The 24,581-nt window shown below is 42.9% G+C and overlaps 2 protein-coding genes across 5 annotated transcripts in view; both read right to left on the reverse strand.

Annotated features, from left to right (window-relative positions):
* Positions 1-2,188: 2,188 nt before the first annotated feature.
* LOC109249288 (proteasome subunit alpha type-6-like) lies at positions 2,189-4,446 on the reverse strand. Its single transcript, XM_053895340.1, is given in 3 exon segments — positions 2,189-2,526; positions 2,528-3,120; positions 4,351-4,446. Coding segments are annotated over 3 exon segments (852 nt in total). The 3' UTR covers positions 2,189-2,363.
* Positions 4,447-5,965: 1,519 nt separating this feature from the next.
* The window catches only part of DIP2B (disco interacting protein 2 homolog B), a 225,249-nt gene continuing 206,633 nt past the window's right edge, over positions 5,966-24,581 (reverse strand). For all 4 annotated transcript variants that reach the window (XM_019419347.2, XM_019419345.2, XM_019419346.2 and 1 more), the window contains 10 exons: positions 23,633-23,742; positions 23,020-23,150; positions 21,235-21,403; positions 20,036-20,206; positions 18,954-19,015; positions 17,696-17,753; positions 15,588-15,662; positions 13,944-14,121; positions 12,003-12,126; positions 5,966-10,098 (listed from right to left, as the gene is read on the reverse strand). In XM_019419347.2, the coding sequence (XP_019274892.1) occupies positions 9,846-10,098; positions 12,003-12,126; positions 13,944-14,121; positions 15,588-15,662; positions 17,696-17,753; positions 18,954-19,015; positions 20,036-20,206; positions 21,235-21,403; positions 23,020-23,150; positions 23,633-23,742 (1,331 nt within the window). In that variant the 3' untranslated portion in view covers positions 5,966-9,845. The remainder of the gene's footprint in view (positions 10,099-12,002; positions 12,127-13,943; positions 14,122-15,587; positions 15,663-17,695; positions 17,754-18,953; positions 19,016-20,035; positions 20,207-21,234; positions 21,404-23,019; positions 23,151-23,632; positions 23,743-24,581) is intronic.

Genomic DNA, 24,581 nt, shown 5'->3' on the forward strand with positions numbered 1-24,581 from the left:
AAAATTTCCAATCCGTGAACATGGGGATGACTTTCCCTTTTAGATCTTCTCTAGTTTCTTTCAATGATTTTGTAGTTTTCAGTATGCAAGTTGGTACTTTCATTAAGTTATGTATTTTATTCCTTTTGATGTTATGTTAAATAGAATTGGTTTTAAAGTTTTTTAATTTTTTACAGTTGATTTACTTACTTTGAGAGACACAGCACGAGTGGGGGAGGGACACAGAGAGAGGGAGAGACAGAGAATCCCAAGCAGGCTCCACACTGTTAGCACAGAGCCCAACGTGGGGCTCAAACTCACTTACCGTGAGATCATGACCCAAGCCAAAATCAAGAACCCAATGTTTAACCAACTGAGCCACCTGGGCACCCCAAATAGAATTGATTTGTATTTATCTATCTATCTATTTATTTATTTGTTTGTTTATTTATTTATTTATGGTTTATTTATTTAGTTTGAGAAAGACAGAGACAGTGCGAGCAGGGGAGGGGCAGAGAGAGGGGGAAAGACGGAGAATCCCAAGCAGGCTCCAGGCCCTGAGCTGTTAGCACAGAGTCCGACAGGGGGCTTGAACTCACAAAAACGCTAGATCATGACCTGAGACAAAACCAAGAATCCGATGCTTAACCAACTGAGCCAACTGGGTGCCCCAAATAGAATTGGTATGTATGTATGTAAAGTTTATTTAGTTTGAGAGAGGCAGAGACAGTGTGAGCAGAGGAGGGGCAGAGAGAGAGGGAGACACAGAATGTGAAGCAGGCTCCAGGCTCTGAGCCGTCAGCACAGAGCCTGATTCGGGGCTTGAACTCACAAAACTGGGAGGTCATGTCCTGGGCCAAAACCAAGATGCCAACACTTAACTGACTGAGCCCCTAGAATTGATTTTTAAATTTCTTTTTTAGAATGTTCATTACTAGTAAATGGAAATTAAATAGGTATTTTTTTTTATTGATCTCGAATTCTGCAACCTTGCTGAACTCATTTTACAATTTGTACGTGTGTAGGATTTTTTAATGTACAAGTCATTTCATTTGTGACTAAAGATAGCTTTAATTCTTCCTATCCAGTCTGTATGTCCTTTTTTTTTTTTTTTTTTAGTTTCTGTTTCTCTGCTAGATTCCTTATGTAGGAATTCCTTACCCATTCATTGTGTATACATTTTCCTTTTTTTTTTTTTTCTCAAGATTTTATTTTTAAGTAATCTCTACACCCAGCCTGGGGCTCAAACTTGCAACCCTGAGGTCAAGAGTTGCACGCACTACCCACTGAGCCTGCCAGGTGACCCTACGTTTCCCTTTAAGTCTCGATATATATGTAACAGCTGATTTAAGCCTTTTGACTGCTAATTGTGACACCTTTTGACTGCTGATTACGGTTGGTATCTATTGACTGATTTTCTTAAGTATAGGGCATCCTTTTCTGTTTATTCACCTTTCTAGTAGTTTTATTACTGGAATGAATTATATTGCTTTACAGAGTGATTTTTATTTCAGAAGGCAGTTAATTTAAGAGGACTTAATTTCCAATCTTTTTCCTCTGTCATGGACAACAGCCGAAATTCCTGCCTCTTTCCATTTCCTCCCCCCGCACCCTTCCCCCCCACCCCCCCGCCGGAACTCTGGATTTTTCTCCATATAATTTAGTTTAGTCAGCCAAAGATTTTGACACATCTTATATGCAGATTTGAGGACTCCTACCTTCTGGGGCTCTCTCCTTTCACAGATTTCCCACCTAACTACTCTGACTTCCCTGACAACATGGAACTCTATCCTTTTACACCTTAAGCCAGTAGGCAGTGGCTATCAGTCAAGTTCCTTGGAATTATGGCAATGTCCTCAGACAGAAAAATCACAAACACACAAATGTCACCTATTGCATTTCATCTTTCAGAAGTAGTTACTCTCCCATTTCTGTCTCCTTGTGGTCATTTCCCAGTGCCACTAAATTGGAGTGGTGTATTACACAGCGACCGAAACAGATTTTATTTATAATTTTAATCTTTTCATGGGTGAGACTGATTTATTTGAAAACTGCCTTAGTCTGGTTTTGGTATCAAGAGGAGTCGGGATGGCTTTTTCTATGTGAAACAGGGATTCTCTGCCTTGTGAATTTGTTAAAATTCAGATTTTCTTATTCTTGAATGAATTTTCTATAGTTTATAGAAAATTATCCATTTCTTTTTTTTTTTTTTTTCCAAAAGCACTATTTTTTTTTTATTTATACAGAGTCCTAACCACTTCAGTGGCGGGGGGAGTGGGAGAGGTTCCTTTTTCAATCCAGGGGCCTGCATAATGTTGGTCTGTTGTTACCAAACACACAGGCAAGTGGCGTCCTGGATTTGGTAAACTAACTACATACAATGTTTAGTCTCTCTCTGCTAGAGCAACAAGGTGAGTATCAATATCTGCTTCTGTAAGAATCCTGAATTTAGGATTTTCAACTGTCACCACTCCGACTTCTATTTCTGAAGGTTTGAAATCAATTGATAGAACAGTAGACAGGCGTGTAATTGTAGTTTCCGCTGTGTTCAAATGTCCAATCAAATTTCTTGTTGACTCTTTTTTCAAGGAAGCTGGTTGGTTCAGTTTGTTTAACTCCTGCTGCAGTGGCTTTAAACCCACAGTAGTAACCCGCAGGATCACACTTGTACACCTGAGGGTCTAGTTCTTCATCTATACCAATTAAAATCATACAACAACCAAGAGGCCTCATTTCAGCATTCTGTGTGTAGACCTGAGAAATAGCAGCAATTCTTCGGCACAGCGCGTCCACAGGCATCTCATAGCCATACTTGTACTTCCAATTAGCTGCCTCGTAGCGTGCCCTCTGTACCTGGGATCTGCTGTCCGCTGTCATTCCTGTCATCCCACAGCCAGGGTTTTCAGTGATCTTGAAGAAGTGAGTCGCTGTGCTAGAATCCAATAATTTGTCAGGTACTTTCTTCTGTGTGGCAATTACTGCCCAGTCTTTCCCTCTGACAGCTACTGATGTAAGGCCACCCTGGTTAATAGCCTTAAAAGCATATTCTACTTGGTAGAGCCGGCCCTCGGGTGAAAAAATGGTAATGTGGCGATCAAACCCAGCGCTGGAACCACGGGATATGTTGGCGCACCCGCCATTTCAAGCACTGTCTCTGAGCCCCCCAAAAATGAGCCATTTCATTTAAAATTCAAGTTTACGGCAAAATTATAATAATCCCTTAAGATTAAAAAAAAATACCAGAGTTGTAGTTATATTTTTTGTTTCCTACTAGTTGTGTGTGTGTGTGCGAATATTATCGACATTTTATTAGGTTAAGAAATCAAATTCTTGAACCCTATTTCCCTTGTTTTCTATTTATTAATTTGTTTTCCTCCTTATTTCCTTCCATCTTAGAGGGTCTTTTCCTTTGTTTAGTTGAATACAACTTAGTGTTTGTTTCTTAATAAATGGAGTTAATATAAATTTCCCTTAGATCTGCTTCTTAGGAATTCCCATTATTTGCAGATTCCATGTTGTGTTGTCAGCTGTGTCATACTTATTCATAGAAATGATCTCAGAAAGGAGTGTTCACCTTCATAGGTTGAGAACGGAGATTCAGAGAAGTGAATGAGGTCATTAGACCTCTATCAACTTCCTACTATCAGAATCTTGCCTTTACCCTTGTAGGGGGGTGGGAAATGCTTCCTCCCCTCAAAGGCTAATCCTTCTACCCATACTCTGAATCCCTGCCCCTCCTGCTTCCTCAATGGCCTTGCTTTGTCTTATCCCTCATTGCAGTATTTGGAACTTTTCCCTTTCTACTGACTCTTTTCCCCTGATGCAGGAATATTTTATTTCCTCCATCTTTAAAAAAAAAATTTTTTTTTTAAAACATTTATTGATTTTTGAGACAGAGCATGAACGGGGGAGGGGCAGAGAGAGAGGGAGACACAGAGTCGGAAGCAGGCTCCAGGCTCTGAGCCATCAGCCCAGAGCCCGACGCGGTGCTCGAACTCACGGACCACGAGATCGTGACCCAAGCTGAAGTCGGACGCTCAACCGACTGAGCCACCCAGGCGCCTCTCCTCCATCTTTTTTAAAACAGCCTCCCGTGATTCCTACACACCTCTTTGAACTACTGTTCCCTCTTTCCTTCCTGTGGGCAGAAACTTCTGGGAAGAGTAGCCTTCGTTCAGTCACACTTCTCTCCTCTCCTGAACCAGTTTTCTGGCTTCCGCCCCCCATGGCGGCAAGTGAAACTGCGAAGACCAAGGTCACCGGTGACTGCTCCGTTGCCAGATAGAGCACATGCTATTCAATTCAGGTTTTACTCAGCCTCGTTGTAGCTTTTGGCACTGCTGACACTCCCTCTTTAAAACTCTTCCCTACGACTTCTTTGCCCATGTTCTTTCTTGGTTTTGCTACCTCTCCGGAGACTGGCTCTCCCTTCTTCCTCCGCCCGTCTTCGTAGTTGTTGTTTCCCATAGCTCCGTTACCGACCCTTTTCTCCCTCCACATGATCTTCCTTGGCAATACCATCCACTTCCCCGGCTTCAACTACCAGTTTTAAATGGATGTCTCCCAAATATCTAGTTCATGGTCACAGCTCTCCTGAGGCAGAGACCTCATGTTCAGCTGCCTTTTGGACCTCTCCGCTTGCATGTGCCACAGCACCCTCAAACGAATATGAACAAGATGGAGCACCGTCTTTTTCCCGACATCTATTCCTTCCCTTTTGTTCCCTACCTTGGTAAATGGCCCCACATCTACCTGACTCCCCAAGTCGGAAACCCAGGAGTTGTTTCGGATTCCTCCTTCCTTACCTGAAATACCCAGCAGCTGAAATCTTACCGTCTCCCAAGTTTGCATGTGTTGCCTCTTGTCTCCGTCCCATCACCGCCTTCGTTGAAGTCCTCTGGCTTGATAACCGCAGTTCCCGCAAAGGCCTCCTGACTGGTCTCCCCGCCTTGGGTCTTACCTGGCTTTCCCTACGCACATGAATCCATTTTCTACATGACCACCCACCAGCATAATTTTCTAGGTTGCAAATCTGAGCATGTCATCCCCTTGCTATCAATCCCTCACTGGCGCTCTTTAACTCCCTGGATAAAAGCCCAAAGTTCCTAGCATGATACCCAAGGCCCTTGGTGATCTAGCCTTGGATCAAGCCCCCATGGATAACGATCTGCAACTTTTCCCCCTTCAAACCCTCCATCCTAATAACGAATTGTAGCTCCCAGAGAATGCAACTCTGCCTTTCTGCTTTGTTGTCTTTATCTGGCTGTCTCATCCTTCAAAACTCAGTTCAGGGGTTACCTCCGTCAGCATGTATATTCCTCATTATTCTCCCTCATCATTGGGTTGGGTGCCTGTCCTACCTGTTCCCACGGTCCACCTCTACTCATAACCCTTACTATATTGTACCGTTTTCCTGTATCCCCTCCAAAGCAGGGACTTAATTTTCTCTAACTTCAGTTCTTATTGCAGTGCCTTCGGCCTAATGGGTAGGCATTCAATAAATGTATGTTAGGTGAAAGAATGTTCCCAGCTGCCTAAATAGCTTGGATAATCGTTCAAGGACCAGTTTTAGTGTTGGAGAACAAGCACAATTTGATGGGCTCCTATCACGTTTCTTGAAACCAAGAAATGAAGAGCAAATGACTTATTGCTTTAGTAAAGGCTGAAATCCAGCCCAATCACACATGAGGAAAAAAAAAAATACAATTTATGATCCATAGTTTAAAACTAACCAAATGCCACATGGGTAGGAGGAAAACTCAACTTTAATTTTTCCTGAAAAAGGCTTCTTAGTTTTCAAAATGACTCTCTTTTGTTCCTTGACCTGTCTTCCAGTAACAGCAGTGATTTGCAATAACTTTGGATCTCTGTGTTCATTTTCCTTAGACCGCTCCAGCTCTCTGTAGGTTTTGCTATCTGAAGTTAAATTGAAGATGTATCAATTCCAATTTATCCATCCTCCCAATGTGTGAAGCACTAAACACAATCAGGCATCAATATTTATTAACACAAGACAAAGGAAACACATTCAATGAGTTAATAGAACACTGTCCAGCCAGATGTTAAATTTAAAAATGTATATCTAGTCTAATTTCAAATAAATAAAAAAACTTTATACATAATTACACAGTACTATAGTTTGAATTTGACACTGGTAAATACCTTGACAGAAAGTAAACAAAACATCATTTAGGACTAAAAAATTATTCTCATATCTTTACACTCTCTTCCTGTGGACAAATAACATGGCCCATCTACATATACCTAAACCGGAAATGTTATTATGAATGATAAAGAAAAGGCCTATTGTGTATCTGGAGTAGTGCAGCTTCTTGCTCCAAATACTCTTGCTTTTACATCAGAGCAGACAACGAAAACAACAACACTAAGGCATAGGTCATGTTGGAGTTTGAGGGTGAGGTGGTAACTCCTCATTGCTTTAGTCTAAAAGATTGCTGCGTATTCAAGGAAAGTAATTTATTTGGCCAAGATATTGAGCACCATGCCTGGGGCAGAGACCTTAACAAAAAACCTAAGGCCTCAGGCCCTTTGTTGATTCAACAAAAGCATTAAGCAAGCACTGCTCAGGGACTAAAGAAAGGAGAAACACTCGGATTACCAACAGACAGGCAATGGTCCCTAAACAGCCCGAGGCAGCACAACTTCAGGAGGAAAGGACTTGGTGGTTGTGGCGGTCTGGACCGGGGCCCTTTGTGAGGCAGGAAGTAAATAAAGGCTGTGGATTCACACTGATGCCCGCTGGCATGCCGGTCATTCCCAGGGTCTCACTGATACAGGAGATGACATTTGTGCAGCTCTAAGAATCCCTTGGGCTTAGGAATTTTCCTGAGGCAGCCCCTTCCTGATCTACCTCAATTACTTCTGCTGAGAGGCAGAAAGAGGTTCAAAGGCTTTAAGATGAATGGATTTCTCTTAACTGGAATGGGGCCTTGCTATTAATCTAGTTTTCTTTTTCACAGGCGTAAAAACCCAGACAGAATGTGTTCCAGAGTTTTGGCTAGGCTGTTTCTATCAATAATGGCCTTTTGGGTCTGTCCTAAGACCTTCTACCACAAAGGTTCTACTTAACGTGGAAAGAGCACAAGCATTGCGTCTTCAAGAGGGAGTTTTCTTATTCAAGTCTGTAACAGACCAGGCATTAAATCTGCAGATGACCCCCCAAACACCTCTAGCTAATGACTGGACTCTCTTCCCCTTCCAGAGGACACTTCACCACAGTTACTAATGAAGTTCCCAAAGACACAGCTCAGCTTTCTTTCTTCCACTAGCATATTCTGGCTTTGAGGGATAGGCAAAAGATCAATCGAGCAGCCACAAGGCAGAGAGCAAAAACTAGAGATAAAGCAGAGGTCTGAGGAACTACAAATCCAGATAATCAGATCCAAAGTAACTGGGAGTTGACCATACTCTGAGAGGAATGGAGTATCTTATTTGAAAGAATGAGTACAGATCACTTCGGTCCAATATCGTAGCCACTGGCCGCATGTGGCTACCGAAAACTGGAAGTATGGGTAGTCCGAATTGAAACGTGCTTAATACACACTGGATTTCAAAGGCTTAATAGGAAACAAAGAAAATAAAATATCTCACTTTTCATACTGATTCCACATGGAGATTATACTATTTTTGATATACCGGGTTACAAAAATATATGAAAATCAATTTCGCTGGTTTCTTTTTTTAAAACGTGATTACTAGAACATTTAAAATGACAGATGTGGCTCCCGTTATAATTCTAGCAGACACCCACAGTTGTATAGTGACAATTTTCACAGCAACCCAAAGGATAATACTCTGCCTATTTTTCTCTTAGAACTTGTGGATTATGGAGATAGAACTCTTTAATCTTCAGAAATCCCCTGCTTTGTTTAGTGAATTACTGAAAACTACTTTAGGTGAAAATTACTTTCCAAATAAGCAAGCTGTTTCCACAAACCGAACCGTAGCTAGTCACTGGGCTTTCTTGTCCCAGCGTAAGTGCTTTTTTTTGTACATCTTAGAACCTCTTCCGTCATGTGTAAACTAATTTCATCCAAAATGTCAAAAAAGAGATCTGGAACTGGAACATGCCTTGGGGTCTGCCCTCAGTGGAGAAAGAACTGGGAGGAAAAGAGGCTTGTGTAAAAGGGAGGCAAGAAAGTGGCTTTGAGCCACGAGACTGAGGGCAGCCCCTGGGAGTGCCACCATGGTGAAGGGTCTGGGCTTTGCATTATAAACCTTATTTTCAGGGTAATTACAAGTCTTAAAAATTGTTTAAAAACATATTTAGTTTACATGATGTTACAGTGGGGTAAATAATATGTATTATTAAAATAGTCTAAATAAATATTTACACAATAGACCAGAGTGGGTCAAAGAGAACCATTCTGATTTAACAAGTTAACTCTGTTCACTTGGAGCTTCTTTTTTTTTTTTTTTAAATTCTTAAAAATATTTCTGTAAGAAAAAAATAATAAAATTCAACTATATTCAAATACATGAATTATCAGACCAAAGAAAGGAAACCGAGCCAGAGGCCAAATTCAGTCCCATGCTCAGTCCACTTGGCCCGGGCACCACAGTTATTTCAAAAGAGTTTTTTGCACACATCAGACTTCCCCTATTTCAGCGTAAGCCTAGCTATTTTGGCAACCCGAATCAGTCAGTTTTGAGATACGGAGTTATGTCGCCTTTGCGGTTTCACGTGACTGCCGATCCCAGTGCCTTCCCAGCCTGTCATTCTTGTTCCTAAAATCCCTGCCCTCATGAACTGGAAGAACAGAGGACGCTTTTCAGTTTTCAGAAAAGAGAAGCTATATGTATAAACTGTAGACGCAGTTGACAATGGGCCTGGAAAAAGAGGAAATCCTAAATTCTTACCTGTCACTCGAAATTTGAAACACAGTTTCAACACTGGGGGCCACAGTGAGTTATTGTGGTTCCTTAGCATAGGGTGGGATCTAATGAAGCTTAGCCTTTTCATTAACATTTTGATTTTTAAACTGAGATTTTTAGCTTGTAGGAACAGGTTGAGTTCTTAAAAGCTTAAGCCGATTCTGGGAATGCAAGCTTTGAAAACAAACAGAGGCAGCTTTAGTTTATAAAACACATCAGCCAACAGAGACATAGTACAATGTGCAGCAAAACCTGTGATCGATTTGCACTTTTTAGTTACCTATTCAATTACACTGCATTAAGAGAACACTGAGATGCTCTCCAAGGAGAAATGTTTCTACTTTAGTTGTTAGGACTATACAAGCCAATGTGTCAGTTTTTTAGCTGAATTGTGTGTGTCTTCTTATTTACATGTTTAAAACACTGGTCAAAATGTTTTCCTGTCAAGAATTATATATATAGAGTAACTCTCATATTCAGTGGGTTATATCTGATTTGCTTATGGGTCAGCGGAAAGTAAGCCGAGTATCCGTGTTAACAAAACCTGCAGAATGTCCAGCGACGGTAAATCAGCAGAATACAGTACAGAGCGGGGAGCTGTGGAACTCCGACTACCCCCTTCGTGTGAATTCATTGAACTCCCTTGCAAAATTCTAAAACAGCATTAGATAAAAATACAAGTATTTACAACAGATGAAAAAAATGCAACATGCATGTAATTGCTTTAGTAACGTGCTGCTCACGCTATGTCAAAGCTCATGACTAATGGGCTGTTAACATTTTTTTCACTTGCTACCACACAACTGCCCTTGCCTGTGTGTCCTGTGACTGCGGAATCCCACAGGATGAGATGAAGGGTATAATGTAACCATCTCAGCTTATTTCACATCATTTGAAAGCTTGCTCCTAGTCGCCGGTCTTGGGTCCTTGTGGTTTTTCAGGACGGCCCCCTGCAAGCCCCACAAGGCGGGTTACATGTTATAAGCCACGTAGATGGGGTCTAACTGGTCAGCCAGGAAGCTGTCCCGGAGGTGCATCCTCTGCTTCTCTCCTCTGGAGTTGATGGGGATAACACCTGGGTCCACCACAACCACAACGCCAACGATGAGGTAATGCTCTTCCAGGACCACATTTGTCACTAAAGGAACCAGATCTAGGGCTTCCTGTTCAGAGCCACACAGTTCTACGACCACCACGAGCAAGTTGGTCCACGTGAACACGGCACTGAAATTCCAACGACATTCAGTTAACCTGTCAGTCCGTTTACCAGTCATCTTTTATAGTACCTGCCCAAAACCTGTCCCCATTTCCCTGAGGACTGCCTTCTCTCTTGGATCCAACCAGAAGGCTGGCAGCCATGTCTGTAATATATGGCCTTGCCCCTGTGATCACAGTAGATCAGCTGAGCCATCCACAATCTCTTGGGGGTTTGGAAATGAGATTGGAAGTTGGTCAGCTGGTCACGTGAACTGGCCACATGTGAAAGGTCTGTGGTAGCCAGGTGTCCAAAGAAGCATAGGGAACGGCTCTTCAGGGGGCAGAGAAAGAATGGAGTGGATGCCCACATGGCTCTAGAAAGTGAGAGGACAGTGATTCCTGATGGCCTTCCCTTCCTTTGTTTCTACCTTTCTTGAGACCCAGAGAGACTTTGAGGAACCTCTGAGGTAGCTAGGTATTCTTTCCATTAACTCTCTCTTTTGCTTAAGTTTTTGTCTTTTTGTTTTCTTTTTGCAGAGTTTCTGTTATTTACAACAGAAGAGTTTTGACTAAGATAATATTCTTAGGGCCAACAGGAAGGGAGTGGACCTGTCCTTATCTGAGCTTAAAGTGCCCCATACAGTGTCTCTTCCATCATGCCATAAAAGTGCCATAAGGTAGAAAGTTGCCTTACATTGAGTGGGACTACTGGGTTAGGCTTGTGATATGCAGTGTTAAATGGCTTTAAAAAACAGATTCCATCATTAAAAAAAGGTACACAGCCTTTGGTTTCATTAAAAGTCAAAGGTCTAAAATTAGAGGTTAATCATGGCACCTCACTTCTCTGTATTATTCTTATAACTCACGGGCATTGTTCAGGTCTGAGGACAGACTCTGAGCAAAGTGAATGAAAATACTGACAAAGAAACATCTAGAAAGCATGAGCAACCATGAAAAGAACTGTGGCAATTTAGCATAGGTAAAAAACAAAAAACAAAAAAACAACCAAGGAAGGACATCCTACATTAAAAATGTGGAAAAGCACACCTGGGTGGCTCAGTCTGACTTTGGCTCAGGTTATGATCTCGCTGTGTGGGTTCGAGCCCCACATCGGGCTCTGTGCTGACAGCTCAGAGCTTGGAGCCTGCTTGGGATTCTGTGTCTCTCTCTCTCTCTCTCTCTCTCTCTCTCTCTCTCTCTCTCTCTGCCCCTCTCCTGCTCATGCTCTCATGCTCTGCCTCTCTCTCTCTCAAAAATAAACACTAAGAAAAAACTAAAAAACCTGAAAAAGAAACTGTAAAGATTCTGTATTATCAAGAATCCAGAATGAAAGCCAGGTAAAAACTAAAGAGTTTTAATTTTAAGGAATTTCTAGTCAGTATGAGGCAGGATAATCCTTTATCAGGGAGAATGTGGGGGAAATTCCTACACTGAGAAGGAAGCTGGATGAAATAATAACGATGCTTTTCATGTGCTTATCATTTGACAATTTGTGAGGCACATTCTCATTTGATTTTCACCATAATTAGGAAACAGCAGAAAAAGTATTTTACATGAGAAAAGCTGCCTGGTGGGAGAGCTGGGCCTTCAAGCTGGGTCTTTTGAACTTCCAGTCATGGTTCTTTCCACCTTATCACACCCACTTTCTAAAAGCAGATGACCAGTTCGATCGCTTCCAAAGGTAAGAGTCTATCCGTAGAAAGGACTCAACCCCATGATGGTTCTATGGAGCCTGTCTCAGTGTCTCCACGGCCTCCTCTGCCACAGCAGATGGCACACCAAGACAGGAAAGAATCGGTCCATTTATTTTCTTACTCCCCTAGGAGTTCTACGTCTGTAGGTGCTATTGGGTACAAAAGGCTGACTACTTAGATCAATTTAATGGACGCTACCGCTGAGGTGGGGAACCTATTCCGTGCAGGGGAATTTACCATTCGGCAATGCTCCTGTGGATCCGGGACACTGAGGTCTCAATATCGATCGGGTGGTATCGTAATCCTCTCAGCTCCAGCGTTTCGTCCAGAGCTCCTACCACATATAATGCATCATGACGCTCTGACAGAAAGAAAAAGAGAAATTTGGTTCATCAGACATAAGGAGTACGATGCAATGGTGGAGTTCAGGGCACAAGGTCAGACGGCCTGCCGTGTCCCCTGACTCCACCGCTCACCAGCTGGGTTAACTTTGAGCAAATTACTGGAGTCTCCGGTCCTGTTTCCCCCTCTGTGAGACAGGGAGAACTCTAAATGGCTGCTGCGAGTATTAAATGAGATAGTCCATGTAAGGGAGTTCCCATGATGCCTGGCACATTATAAGTGCTAAAAAAAAATTAGCCATTATTACTATTACTGCTGCTGCTGCTGCTGCTGCTACCACCACTACGTCCCAGGAATTGTGCCCAGTGCTGGGAAGCAAAGATGACAAAACACAATTCCTGCCCTGAAGACACTTATTGTCTAGTGGGGAAACAGACACACAACAAGTACTCCATTGTGATGTGGTGGGCCCGGTGCGGGCATAAGGTTTGAGGTGAGCAGAGGACACCCCCGCCGGAGCTCAGCTCGAGGCTTCCGAGAAAGAAAAGCCGAAACCAGGCTGAGCTTTTACGGATAAATAGGAATTAGCCAGTGACAGCTGGGAGAGCAGTGGGGTGGGGGGTGGAGAAGATTTGAGAGGGTGAAGAAATGAGCATGTGTTGTGATCCCCAGACATCTTCAAGGAGTCCAGGTAGAAGGAGCAGGATCACAGAATACGGAGAGACTAGTCCTGGTTATTAATAGGCTTGTAATCCAGCGGGAACTTGGAAGAAATCCTTTTTTTTTTAAATTTTATGCACACACTGTATATACGTAAGTCTACATGGTTTATGTCTATATAGAAATTGCATTTTGAAGCAAGAGATGATTTTGCTAAGTCTACTGAATATAATATTTTCAGAAAAAGGTAACATTTCTGAAAAATTGAGCAAAACAAAGTGCTAGAAGCTGTTGGGGAGAGAAGAATGAGGAGGTCCAGCAGGGTTCCCATCATATGAGAAGAGCTCATAAAGACTTTGACTGCTCAAGGTCACAAAGCAAATGGCAGACAGAGGTAGGCTTCAAAGCCAAGGGACCTGGGGAGGGATAACTTCCTCTTCTCCACGAAACTGGGAAGAAACTGTGGCTGCTGGTCTCTATGGACCAGGCACAAGGAGCTTAGGAGAAAGGACTTGGCTCTAATTCAGGCCTGTAAAGTCCAGTGAGTTATTTGTATCAGTTCTTGAAATGCACGACACAGTTAGCGCTGGGCATTTCAACATGGCCATTAATGGCATCAGGAAGAAGAGCTGAAGGCAGGCAGCAGGGAAGCCAAGCCAATCAACTAAGGAGAGGGTAATGGGGGGCTGCCTACACCAGAGCCTTGCCAAGCAGTCTGGTATCTAACGTGAGGTGCCGAAGGGACAGAGCGCTTCAGCAAGACGGCTCCTCCACATCAGGGATCAGGCTCGATTCGTCTGCTCCCAAAATGGGATGTGGGAGTAGAAGAGCTACAAGATGAAACACCTGTCCTAGGAGCTTGTGCAGGGGTAGGATCGGCTCCATAGGGGCCGAGGGTGCACGGTCTGCCAGGGGCACTCGGTCGTCATCAGGCATATCTCCACGGCCGTCGGCCATGCTACCCCGTAGTTCAGAGATGCTGACGCGGTACCCTGGCGCCTGCATCCCAGGGACTCTTCAAATGAACATAAATTCATGTATGAGTTTAAGAATGGCAGAAGGGAATAATGAAACACACACACTCCACAACGGAAAGGCAGGCTGAGGAAGGCCAGCCGGAGACACTGGCTGAAACACAAAGCAGGCTGAAGGGCGAAGCGTTGCTGAGGAAGCTACCTCCAGTGGCCGCTGTGAGCTCGGTCCGGCGGACAAAACCAAGGTATCCTGTCCGAGCCCAGAGTGTCTGCGCAGCATCCCCAAAACTGAGGCGAGTGTTGAAATGATCGGCTTGAAGAGTCTCACTATCATAGATGGTGTAATAGCCACTGGCTGTGTGGGGACTGTTCACCCAAATCTACAACAAGAAAAAGGCATAGGTCACATTTCACCAGGAACATAGAACTGTATCAGTTCAATTCTCTTGGGACAGTTTTTTTTTTTTTTTTTTTTCAATTCTCACTTTTATGTTAACAACAATAACAACACAACAAGAAAGGCAGCTGACACTTACCAAGTGTTTCCACTGTGCTAAACAGAGAGGTAAGTACTTTATATGCCTCAGCCCCATCAATCATGACACACGTGACAGTACAGTTACATACTATTATTATTCCTATTTTACAGATGAAAAAATGAGTTAAGGAACTCGCAGAGGAGGCAGAAACTACGAGACTCCCACCCAAGCCTGTACACAGGCTGCAGCTACAGCTGCACAGGCCGTGCTCTTAACCACGATGCTACACTGCCTCCCTGGCTGGCTCATTTCTCAACCACGTTCAGAGCTGCACAAACGCAGTGGGGATCGTTTCTGCGCTTCTGAAACTCAGGTATAACACCCTCAGGAAAACACTACAGGGTATTTGAATTTACAATGTAAATATAGCAAGAGCTAAAAATGATAACACTAGTATTTCCTGAGAACCCGTTATGTGACAGGCACTGTTCCATGTGCATAACAGATCTAGGTATTCATGTATTTAACTGTCACACAATTTCATTAGGTAAGTGAGATAGGTGCAATTATTATTTATAGATGAGAGAACCGAGGGTCAGAGAGATTAAGTAGCTTGCTCAGTAGTTAGAAGCTGGTAACCGGCAAGCCCAGGCCATCTGGCTCCTGCACCTCCGACACTCCTCCCAGTAAACTACGGGATGCAACATCAGTGCCCCTCAGATATTTGAGGGAAGAAAAATTAAGTCTTTTACAAAATCTTTACAAAAAAGAGTCTTTATACTAATACAAAGATACATTTTAGAATAGAATATAAAATTTTAATGAATTTTAGGGGCACCTAGGTGGCTCAGTTGGTGAAGCATCTGACTTTGGTTTTGGCTCAGGTTATGATCTCACGGTTTGTGAGATGGAGCTCTGCACAAATAGCATGGAGTCTGCTGGGGATTCTCTCCCTCCCTCCCTCTCTCTGCCCCTCCTCCGCTCATGCTCCCTCACTCTCTCTCAAAATAAATAAACTTAAAAAAATTTCCATGAATTAAAAATATTTAGTATTTGTGGCTCCTTTCAGTTCTACTACTTAATAGGTGAGAACAGATAGGATTTGGCCATTTTCCTTTTCAGCTAAGGGAATGTCAGTGGAGAAATCTGGGAGTAGTTCTAATCCGGGTGCCTAAATCTTCTCTCCATCCTGGTCTCAACCTCCCTCTTTTTAGTCTCGAGCCTTATGGAGAAAGGTGGAAACTCTTTAAAAGACGAAAATTCACAGTGGAGGAAAAGCTAAATCCACAGTTTCGCTGACTTCTCGAATATGAACCCTAAAGTCTTTACTGCCGACTTTTCAGAGTAAAGATAAAAATGACACATACCTCTCCAAGGTGAGAGTCTCCTACAGGCCCTTTGGTCTCAGGATTAACAATAACCACTTTCACTCCAGGTAAAATCTGAGAATCAAAGGGAAAACACAAAGACTAAATCAAATCTAGTGATCCCTAGGAAATGCAGTCACCCCTCCACCCCTCTTCTAGTGAGGTGAGGGAGTGCACAAAGACAGGGGCTAATTGATGTGATGCTCCCTGGACTGTCCTCAGTGGAGACTAGAGATACAATAAGATTCATCCTCAAAAATAACCAGGGAACCAACCAGTCTACCTTCTCTTCAAAGGGTTGAGAAATTGAGGCCAGAACCATAAGACTAAGGATCTGTACTCATGCGACTGCTCCTTCTCATGATCTATTCTGTTCACTGGTGTGACTGCAGTAAAACCCCTTAAAGCAGAAAGGGCAGCAGGGAGGGACTGTCCACGAGGCTTGGCTCTGATCTACAGTGAAAGCCAGTTAGAGGAACTTGAAGAATAAGAGAGGACGGTGGCAGCGTAGCAGGAGAATGGATCCTGACCCTGGGATCATGAGAGACATCACATGCTTGGGATCTCCCTCAGGAGAGAAAAGGAAGAACAGGTGTTGGCTGTGAGAATGGCTCACGGCTTCTCTGGTTACCCATATTCTGTCCCTTAAACCTCCTTTTTCATCGTGGGTGTCTAGAGTATGAGGTTAGTTGCGAAGTGCTACAGTGATTATCTGGTCTCATACACCTAAGACCTCAAGGAAGGAAGAGAACAGATCGTTTGCACAGGTCTGGGCCAGGCACTGTGCAAAAGCTTCTGAGGCTCCCAACCACTAGCTGAGGCAGATGGAGATCTGACAAGATGGTAAGAAGATCAACCCAACTCCACTCCAAAGAGGTTAAATGGAAGAGAGAAACTGGAGTGAGCACCTCGTGGGCTTGATCCGCTGCTTGATAGGTTATGCAGGATTCCTTTCTTTCTTTATAATTTCCCCCTCTGCCTTTCAGAATTACTAGAAGGAATTCTGAGGCATCATCACTATGTCTTCAAAAGGGTGAGAAACTTGATAGCTTAGGCTGATGTCTGATCACCCTTAGTAAATTGTTCAGAACTGCTCCAGACTTCATGCTGTATCCCTTCAAAATTCCTATGTTGGGTTGCATGTAATCTACCCAGATCCTCAATGTGATGGTATTAGGAGCTGCAGCCTTCCATCATGTGTGATAATACAGCAACAAGACGGCCACCTATCAACCAAAAGTCCCTCACCAGAATCTGATGGTGCCTTGATCCTGGACTTCCCAGTCCCCAGAACTGTGAGAAGTTTCTGTTATTTATATGCCACCCAGTCTATGGTATTCTGTGACAGTGGCCCACATGGACTAAGACAATAACTGTGTCCCTCCTTGAACATTTTAAAGCATCATTCTAATCTAAGAAATCTTATCCCCATAGACACTCACTCTATATATCTGTAATCTCTTCGTCATTTTGATTTCTCTCTCAATTTTAAATACATGTATGCCTTCCCTGATCTTCAACCACACCTCACTACTCCCCCCTATTTTTCTCCTCGTAACATTGACAAAAATAGAATTGCCTCTTGTTCATCTCTCCACCTTGAATATAACGAACAGTGAATTTTACTGATTTGTCAAGTAAGAATAACACGTCAGTTGGATTAAAAAAAAAATCTGTGGAGAAACACAAGGGAAGGGAAGCAAAAATAATCTAAAAACAGGGAGGGGGACAAAACATAGGAGACTCTTAAATATGGAGAACAAACAGAGGGTTGCTGGAGGGATTGTGGGGGGGGGGGGGATGGGCTAAATGGGTAAGGGGCTTAAGGAATCTACTCCTGAAACCATTGTTGCACTGTATGCTAACTAACTTGGATGTAAGTTAAAAAACAAAAAATCTGTGGAAATTAAGAAAGTTCGAACCTAGAATTCTTTGTATCTATGTACCCATACGAATTTCAAGTCTTAGTGGAGTTAAAATTATTGAATCATCTCCAGATTTCAATTAAGTTTTTCCCTGGGTACTAATCTATTATATAGCTTCAATGTTCTTTAAAATGAACCACTTCCCCGGGAGACCACCTTCCAGTGGTTAACAGAACAAATTACCTTTCCAGACTCTGAGAGGAGTAAACTCTGAGGGGCACCCCTTTCCACAAGACGAACCCTGTAGAAGAACAATATTTAATTTATATATATGTGTGTGTGTATATATATATCTCTCTTTAAAAAAATGGCTGCCCCACGTCTACTACAGCTATATATTCTATATACTGCCCTCCTGAGACCTCTATTTTGTCTCTCCTTATGCTAGAAGTTTCTCAAACTCGGTATTAACATTTTGGGTCAGAGAATGTTCGACTATAATTTTTTATGAGGGGCTATCTATCTTGTGCATTACAGGATGGTTAGCAACATCCCAGGCCTCTACCCACTAGATGTCAGTAGCAACTCCCTTCTTGTGACAACCCAAACCGTCTACATTGTCAAATGTCCTCTGGAGGGCAAAACCTCCCCAGGCTGAGGAACACTGCACTAGAGAGATGATCTACCTGTGCAGGCTAGGTCAGGGTCACGGGGACATCAGTGAACACAGCCAAAGTCAGTGGGACCTGGGAAAAATGTCCCAGAGCCCTTTAGGACTCCGTGGGATAGAGCTAAAAGCTGATGAGGAAGAAGGCTTTTATTCCCGGGGTTTGGATAAAGTGTTGTTTCAAAAACTCTACTCTGCCTCATTTATCTTGTCTGTTCCACCTTTTATTTTTAAACTCCCAGAGGAAAGAGTCTATCCATTTTGGTTCATATCAAATATTACAAAACATTTTTACACAGACAGGAACGAAGTGTTACATTTAAATATTAACGAACAGCGCAACAACTATGATAAAACTTTCTCCTTACAAATATAAATCTTAATCAGGTATTAATAAAAACTAATTCCTTCCCTCTTCCCAACCCTCCCTGGAAGATACAAACAAAAGGAATGAAGGAAAAGTGCTGGCTTTCTTGAGGCTCAGAATTTTTTATGCCTAGAAGCTCCAATAGAGGGGCGCCTGGGTGGCTCAGTCAGTTGGGTGTCTGACTTTTGGTTTCAGCTCAGGTCATGATCTCACAGTGAGTTTGAGCCCCGCATCGGGTTCTGCGCTGACAGTGTGGAGCCCGCTTGGGATTCTCTCTCTCTCTCTCTCTCTCTCTCTCTCTCTCGCTCTCTCTCGCTCTCTCTCGCTCTCTCTCTCTCTCTTGCTCCCCTCCTCTCTTTCCCCCTCCCCCACTTGAGCTGTCTCTGTCTCTCTCAAAATAGATAAGTAAATGAACTTAAAAAAAAAAAGCGCTCAAATAGGGAGTGAACATAATAAATATACTGTACCTGTCATGTCTCAATGATTTCAGATCTACATATACAGTAGTTGGATCAGGCCCTGAGGTTCCCTGAAGAAAAATAAACCAATGTATTGTTGACTTAAAATTTAAATGAATTGATTTCCATATTTCACATTCTCAAATCAAGAAACAGATAATTTAGTCATTTACATGAAAAATCCAAACTCTATTTTGAAAGCTCACCCTCTCTTCAACCAGATGAGGTGGGTTTGCAGTCAGAACCTGAAAGAGGCTCATGGCCTTGTGTTTCTCTCCCTCCCTCCCCTGAGACAGTAGGCCAGGGGCCCGGTCACAAGGGCTAGAACAGCCCTGAAAGGTTAGCAGGCTGAGGAGGATCCTCATCCCTGGACTCCAGGCAGAGATGACACAGGCCAGCATCCATGGGATTCTCAAAACTAACACTGGCCCAAGTGGACAGTGACGGGGCTCCATCATGATCAGGCTACTTGAAAGTCACTTGCCTGCGGTCACAGAAGCCCTGAAAGCACCCACCCCAGTATGCCATCTTCCTTTACTCTCATTCTTGTTCATGCCTATATTTACCACATTAGCCTCCAAGCTACATAAAATCAGACTTAGTTCTTTTCTGTCATTTACCCACCAAGAGTAACAAGGCAAAGTTGCCATCTGGCTGGAGAAAAGAATACAGGTTTATTTGTGCTTCCTTTGTTTAAAAAAAAAAAAAAAAAGGAGGAGACAGAAAAACAGAAGGTAAGATATTAATAAAACTCAAATAAGACTCAAAAATCTTCTTGATTCATCATCATGTACCATTAAACTACTAGAGTAAACATTTATATTGGTGCTCAATTGCTGGGCATGGCTCCAAGCGTGTGCACCTAGTAACTCATTGACTCTACAGAATGATCCCCGTGAAGAACAATACTATTATCTTCATCCTACAGGTGAGCAAATGAGGCAGAGTGAAATCCAAACGATAAGCTTGCAGTCCCAGAGCAAGTAAGTGTAACTGGGCTCATGCCAGGCTGTCTGGCTTCGAAGCCTCTGCTGTGGGGCACCACACACTTCTCCTCCATTTGTTATCAAGGAAGATTTCATGAAAGTCACCTGTAAACATATCGCTACATTGACTCTTGATCCAAAAGTGGTGCTGACAGCCCGAGGGGACAGACCAATGTCTTTGAAGAGCTTGGAGAAGGACTGCTGGAGGGCAATGCGGGGCCGCTCCTCGGCCACAACCACACACGTTCGGATGCAGGAGAGGTTGATTCCTCTGGTCTGTAAGACGCCAATGGCACAGGAGCTCAAGTTAGTAGGATCAGGAAAAGAACTGAATAGGTAGGGCCATTGCTCTATCTCTTTGGTCAGGAAAACTCAAGGAACTGTGTCTTCTCACCTCAAGACACCCAGAGAAAAGACAAAACTTTTTAGAAACAGCAAGGCATTCAACTAAAATCACTACCCACTGGTAAATCTGTTCATTCTCTAATTCTTTCTGCTTTTATCTAAGAATCTTAGGTTCTTCAGCAATTCATTTTTATACCTCCCCATTTCTGTGCTTTAGATGTCTATTTCAAAATGGAGAGGGGGTACTGAGAGAAAAAGAAATCTAGCACACTGGAGATCAAATCTTACCTCTCTCTCTCTTTTAATGTTTATTTTTGAGAGACAGAGTGTGAATGGGGGAGGGACAGAGAGAGAGGAGACATAGAATCCGAAGCAGGCTCCAGGCTGTCAGCATACAGCCCGATGCAGGGCTCGAACTCATGAACCATGAAATCATGACTTGAGCCGAAGTCGGATGCTTAACCGCCTGAGCCACCCAGGCGCCCCAAATCTTATCTCTTTTTTTTTCCTTCTTAGGGTCATAATTCTTTATTAAATAAAAGTCAGTGTTTTTGAACTCTCTCCTATGCCGGTCAGATGTATCATCCCTGGATACAAACATAAACGAGCTGACCCTTATCTTTGGGGCAGTCTCCAATCTCTAATATTCTGAGGTTGCAAACTCTTTTGGAAAAAGTCCTATTGGAGGTCCCAGTTGTCTTTCACCTTTACATGAAGTCATTTTCATTCAGCTTCCCGACTCGTTTCACCTTCTTCTCCATAAAGGAAGAGTAAGATTCAACTTTGAAAGAGTGCATTACATTAGAAAAGGGAAGAAATAAACTTCCTGAGGTTTACAAAATATTGACTGGCTAGCAAAGAACAGGCAGATACACCTGTTAACCCCTACTTAGGTATCATCATGACTGGCCCATTTCTATAAAACCTCCCTGGACTGGCTACTTGGAGTTGCTTCTTACCTTTAGCACCTCCACTTGGTTTCCAAGCCCTTTGGTGCAGAGCTCCATTACTGAATAGGAGCAGAAAGTGTCCCTTATTTTGTATTGGTTGACAGTGGAGAGCCAGAGGAAAAGGTTGTTTTCTAACTCCATAGGAGGAATTAAGATGGACTGGTGACCTGAATAGACACTGCAATGAAAAAAGGCAGGAGCTGACATTATCAATTCATCCTAGATATCTTGATGTTTTAGAACAACATCCACTCAACAAATATTTACTGAGCAGGAAGGGCAGTGTAGGGTCATATTAGACATAAAGGTTGAAGAGTCAACCTTGTTCCTGTCCACCTCACAAGACACAATAACTAAAATAAAGCAGACTGTGGCATGGACAGTAACTGAGATGTGAAGATCATAAAACAAAGAGCAAGTCACTCAAATCAGGAAAGCTGGGGCAGGGGATGTTTCGCTGAGTAGGCATCACTTGAGCTGGGGCCTAAAGAATGAGCAAGAATCTGACAGTGGCTGGAGGAAATGGGGGTAATGGTGAGAGCATTCCAGGCAGAGGAACAGCATATGCAAAGGAAAAGAAGCATAGATGTATATGGTGTGTTTAAAGTCATCAGAAATAGCATCCTGGTATGAAATCCTATAGCACAGGATGCATGAGGGAGTGGTGAGAAGTCTGGCCAGAAGGGTTGGGGCCAAAGTGTAAAAAAGCATAATTATTGTATGAAGGAGTTGAGACTTTACCCAACAGGCAGTCGCTGCAGCTTTAAGCTGGGGCAAAATTAGCACCATGGAGAGAGACTGGAGACACAGACACTGATGACAGAAGACAGTTACAACAAGTGAGAGATGATGAGGGCTTGAATCCCGACAGTGCAACCAGGATAAAAAGAAAGCAATGACAGAGTCACATATTATATGTATAATCTACTGCCATGAATCCTCAACTTCTTAAACCTGTGCATAGATCCGAATCCCGAGGAGCCCAAGAATCCTGTATTTATAAAATACAGGAAATTGTGGTTGCTACCTCTGGAGATCTAAGTTAGTAAGTCTGGAGAAGGCCCATTAGCTTTCCTTTTTAAAGACCCCTATGTGATTCTTATGTACAAACAGGTTTAAGAACAACTGAGCCACAAAGGACAGGACACTTAATTGGATGTGAGACATACAGTTGAAGACAATGCCCAAGTTCCTAGTGGGCATTATCTAGGTGCCCCTAAGGTGAATGGTCCCATCCTAACAAAGATGAGGACGCACAAGAATGCCAAGCTGCAGGTGTCTGTGAAGCATTCATGGAGATGTCCACCGGGGAGATGAAAATGCAGGGCTGAGGTACGGTTCCTTGGGAGAAGTGGGGATCTGCTATTCCATAAGACACAATCTGGCCAGGACAGGCATGCCACTTTCCAGCCACACGCTGTCATCCAATCTCATTATATTCCTTCCTGCCAAACCTAGGGGGTGCGTTCTGGCTGTCAAAGCATGACATATTTCACCCAAGTATCACCCTTCTACCTGGCTCTGCTTCTAAAATGAGGATTACAGGATGGAGCAGAGAGCAAGTAATAAGATCACTGACATACAAAAGTATGAGGCATAAAACTAACAGACAAGAAAGAAAGGGAGTATAAACAAAACTAAATGAACTTTGGAGATCCTATTTAGGTGTACACATTCTGGAAACATCAGCATTTTATTGAAACATTACCAAATTAAGGGAGCAGAAGGAAGGATGAGACGGTTATAGCCCCAAAGACATCCCCACTCAGTCCTTCTTTGCTCTTCCATTCCTACCTGCAGAGACACCAGAGTGCAAAGCCAAGTCCACAGTAAGGGTCAAGGCAGATGGCGATCTGCCGAGAAGAATACAACTCACACTGGAGCTTGACGGCTCTACAAAGAGCATTGACTGCAGAGTGGGACATCTGGAAAGTAGGGAACATGGAACAGGATGGAACTGGCATCCCACAGGCAGAAAAAATCTCTAATGACAGTTTTGAAAAATTTTAATTTCCCCCAAACCCCTCCAAATGATGTATATTTTTCATTGTTTCAAAAAGCCTATCTAAGTCTAACATATTCTTGTTCCTTAGTCAATACCGAGTTCTATGAAATACGAATCTATGGCTTCATACTGGCTTTAACTGTGACTCTTATTATCTATTAGCTTCTAGGCCAGGTTTAGAACACTTCGTAACATAAATTCCTCGGGATAACTTATTCCGGAAGAGCCAATGCTTTTATTTAAATATAGCAGGGACCTTTGATCCTCCGCCTACTGGTCTCTGGTACAACCAGTTGGCCTCCACATCTGAAGTCCCTGTGGCAGTGGTCATCACTATTTTTGCAGCCCTGGCATTTTACCAGCATCCAGAGAGTGAGTGAGTACATATTCAGACTACTTTACCTTCACTCCTGTAAGCATGCCGGTTGTGGACACACTAAAATCAAGATATGCCAACATCTCAGGAGTGGGTGGTTTATACAGCTGAGGTAACCTTTTCCTGGGTAAGTCATCTGCAATGAAAAGAAAAAAAACTGATGTCAATCAGACCCACTGGAAAGTGAGTATCATTGCTCTTCAATTGCTCTGCTACGGACAAATACAGCTTCTGGGATCTGCTAAGGCTTTGGCTTCTCGTATTTAACTGAACAGTTCATGTATGTCACTCCTAGAGGTGGGTTGAGGTTGAGGACACCAGTAGGTAATATAAACAAGCAAATCGACATCAGGTAAATGTATTTACTAGAAGGCAAGTGAGGAGTAATGTAACACGGCGGTAGAATACACGAACCAAGAAAGCAGGTCACTGGTGTTCAAATCCCAGCTCTGCCATTTACCACCAATGTGACCTTGGAGTTATTTAACCTCTTTGTGTCTGTTTCCTTATCTCTAAAATGGGAATGATACCTACCCTCATAGCAACTGTTAGGAAGTAAATTCACATAAAGTACTTCTAAAACAACTCAAAAAGCTTTAAAAGCCTTAGTTGTTAATCATGCTGTTTCCAATTTAAAGTTCATTATTTACAGATTAGTACATGCTACATTAATCACGGACTGCTTTAAAAGTTGTGGTTTTTTTCCCCAAGTTAACATGGTAGATTCTTAAGGGTAACCTAGAATTAGGGAATTATCTTCCTTTGCTCATTTATTTATATACCTCTCCCTTCCTCGCAAATTTGCTTTGTACAGCGTGTCAAAACCAAGGATGTCAAGGATGTCTCTGGCCCCAACCATACCTCTTTAATGGTTCCTGTGGCTTTCTGGATCAAGAAACAATTGACTCTGACTTTTAAATCTCTGTATCGTTGGACACCCATCTCTAGTCAAACCAAAGACTTTATCTATCACCT

The sequence above is a fragment of the Panthera pardus genome, unplaced genomic scaffold, assembly GCF_024362965.1.
Source record: "Panthera pardus isolate Hobbes unplaced genomic scaffold, ASM2436296v1 HiC_scaffold_6, whole genome shotgun sequence".
Lineage (NCBI taxonomy): Eukaryota > Metazoa > Chordata > Mammalia > Carnivora > Felidae > Panthera > Panthera pardus.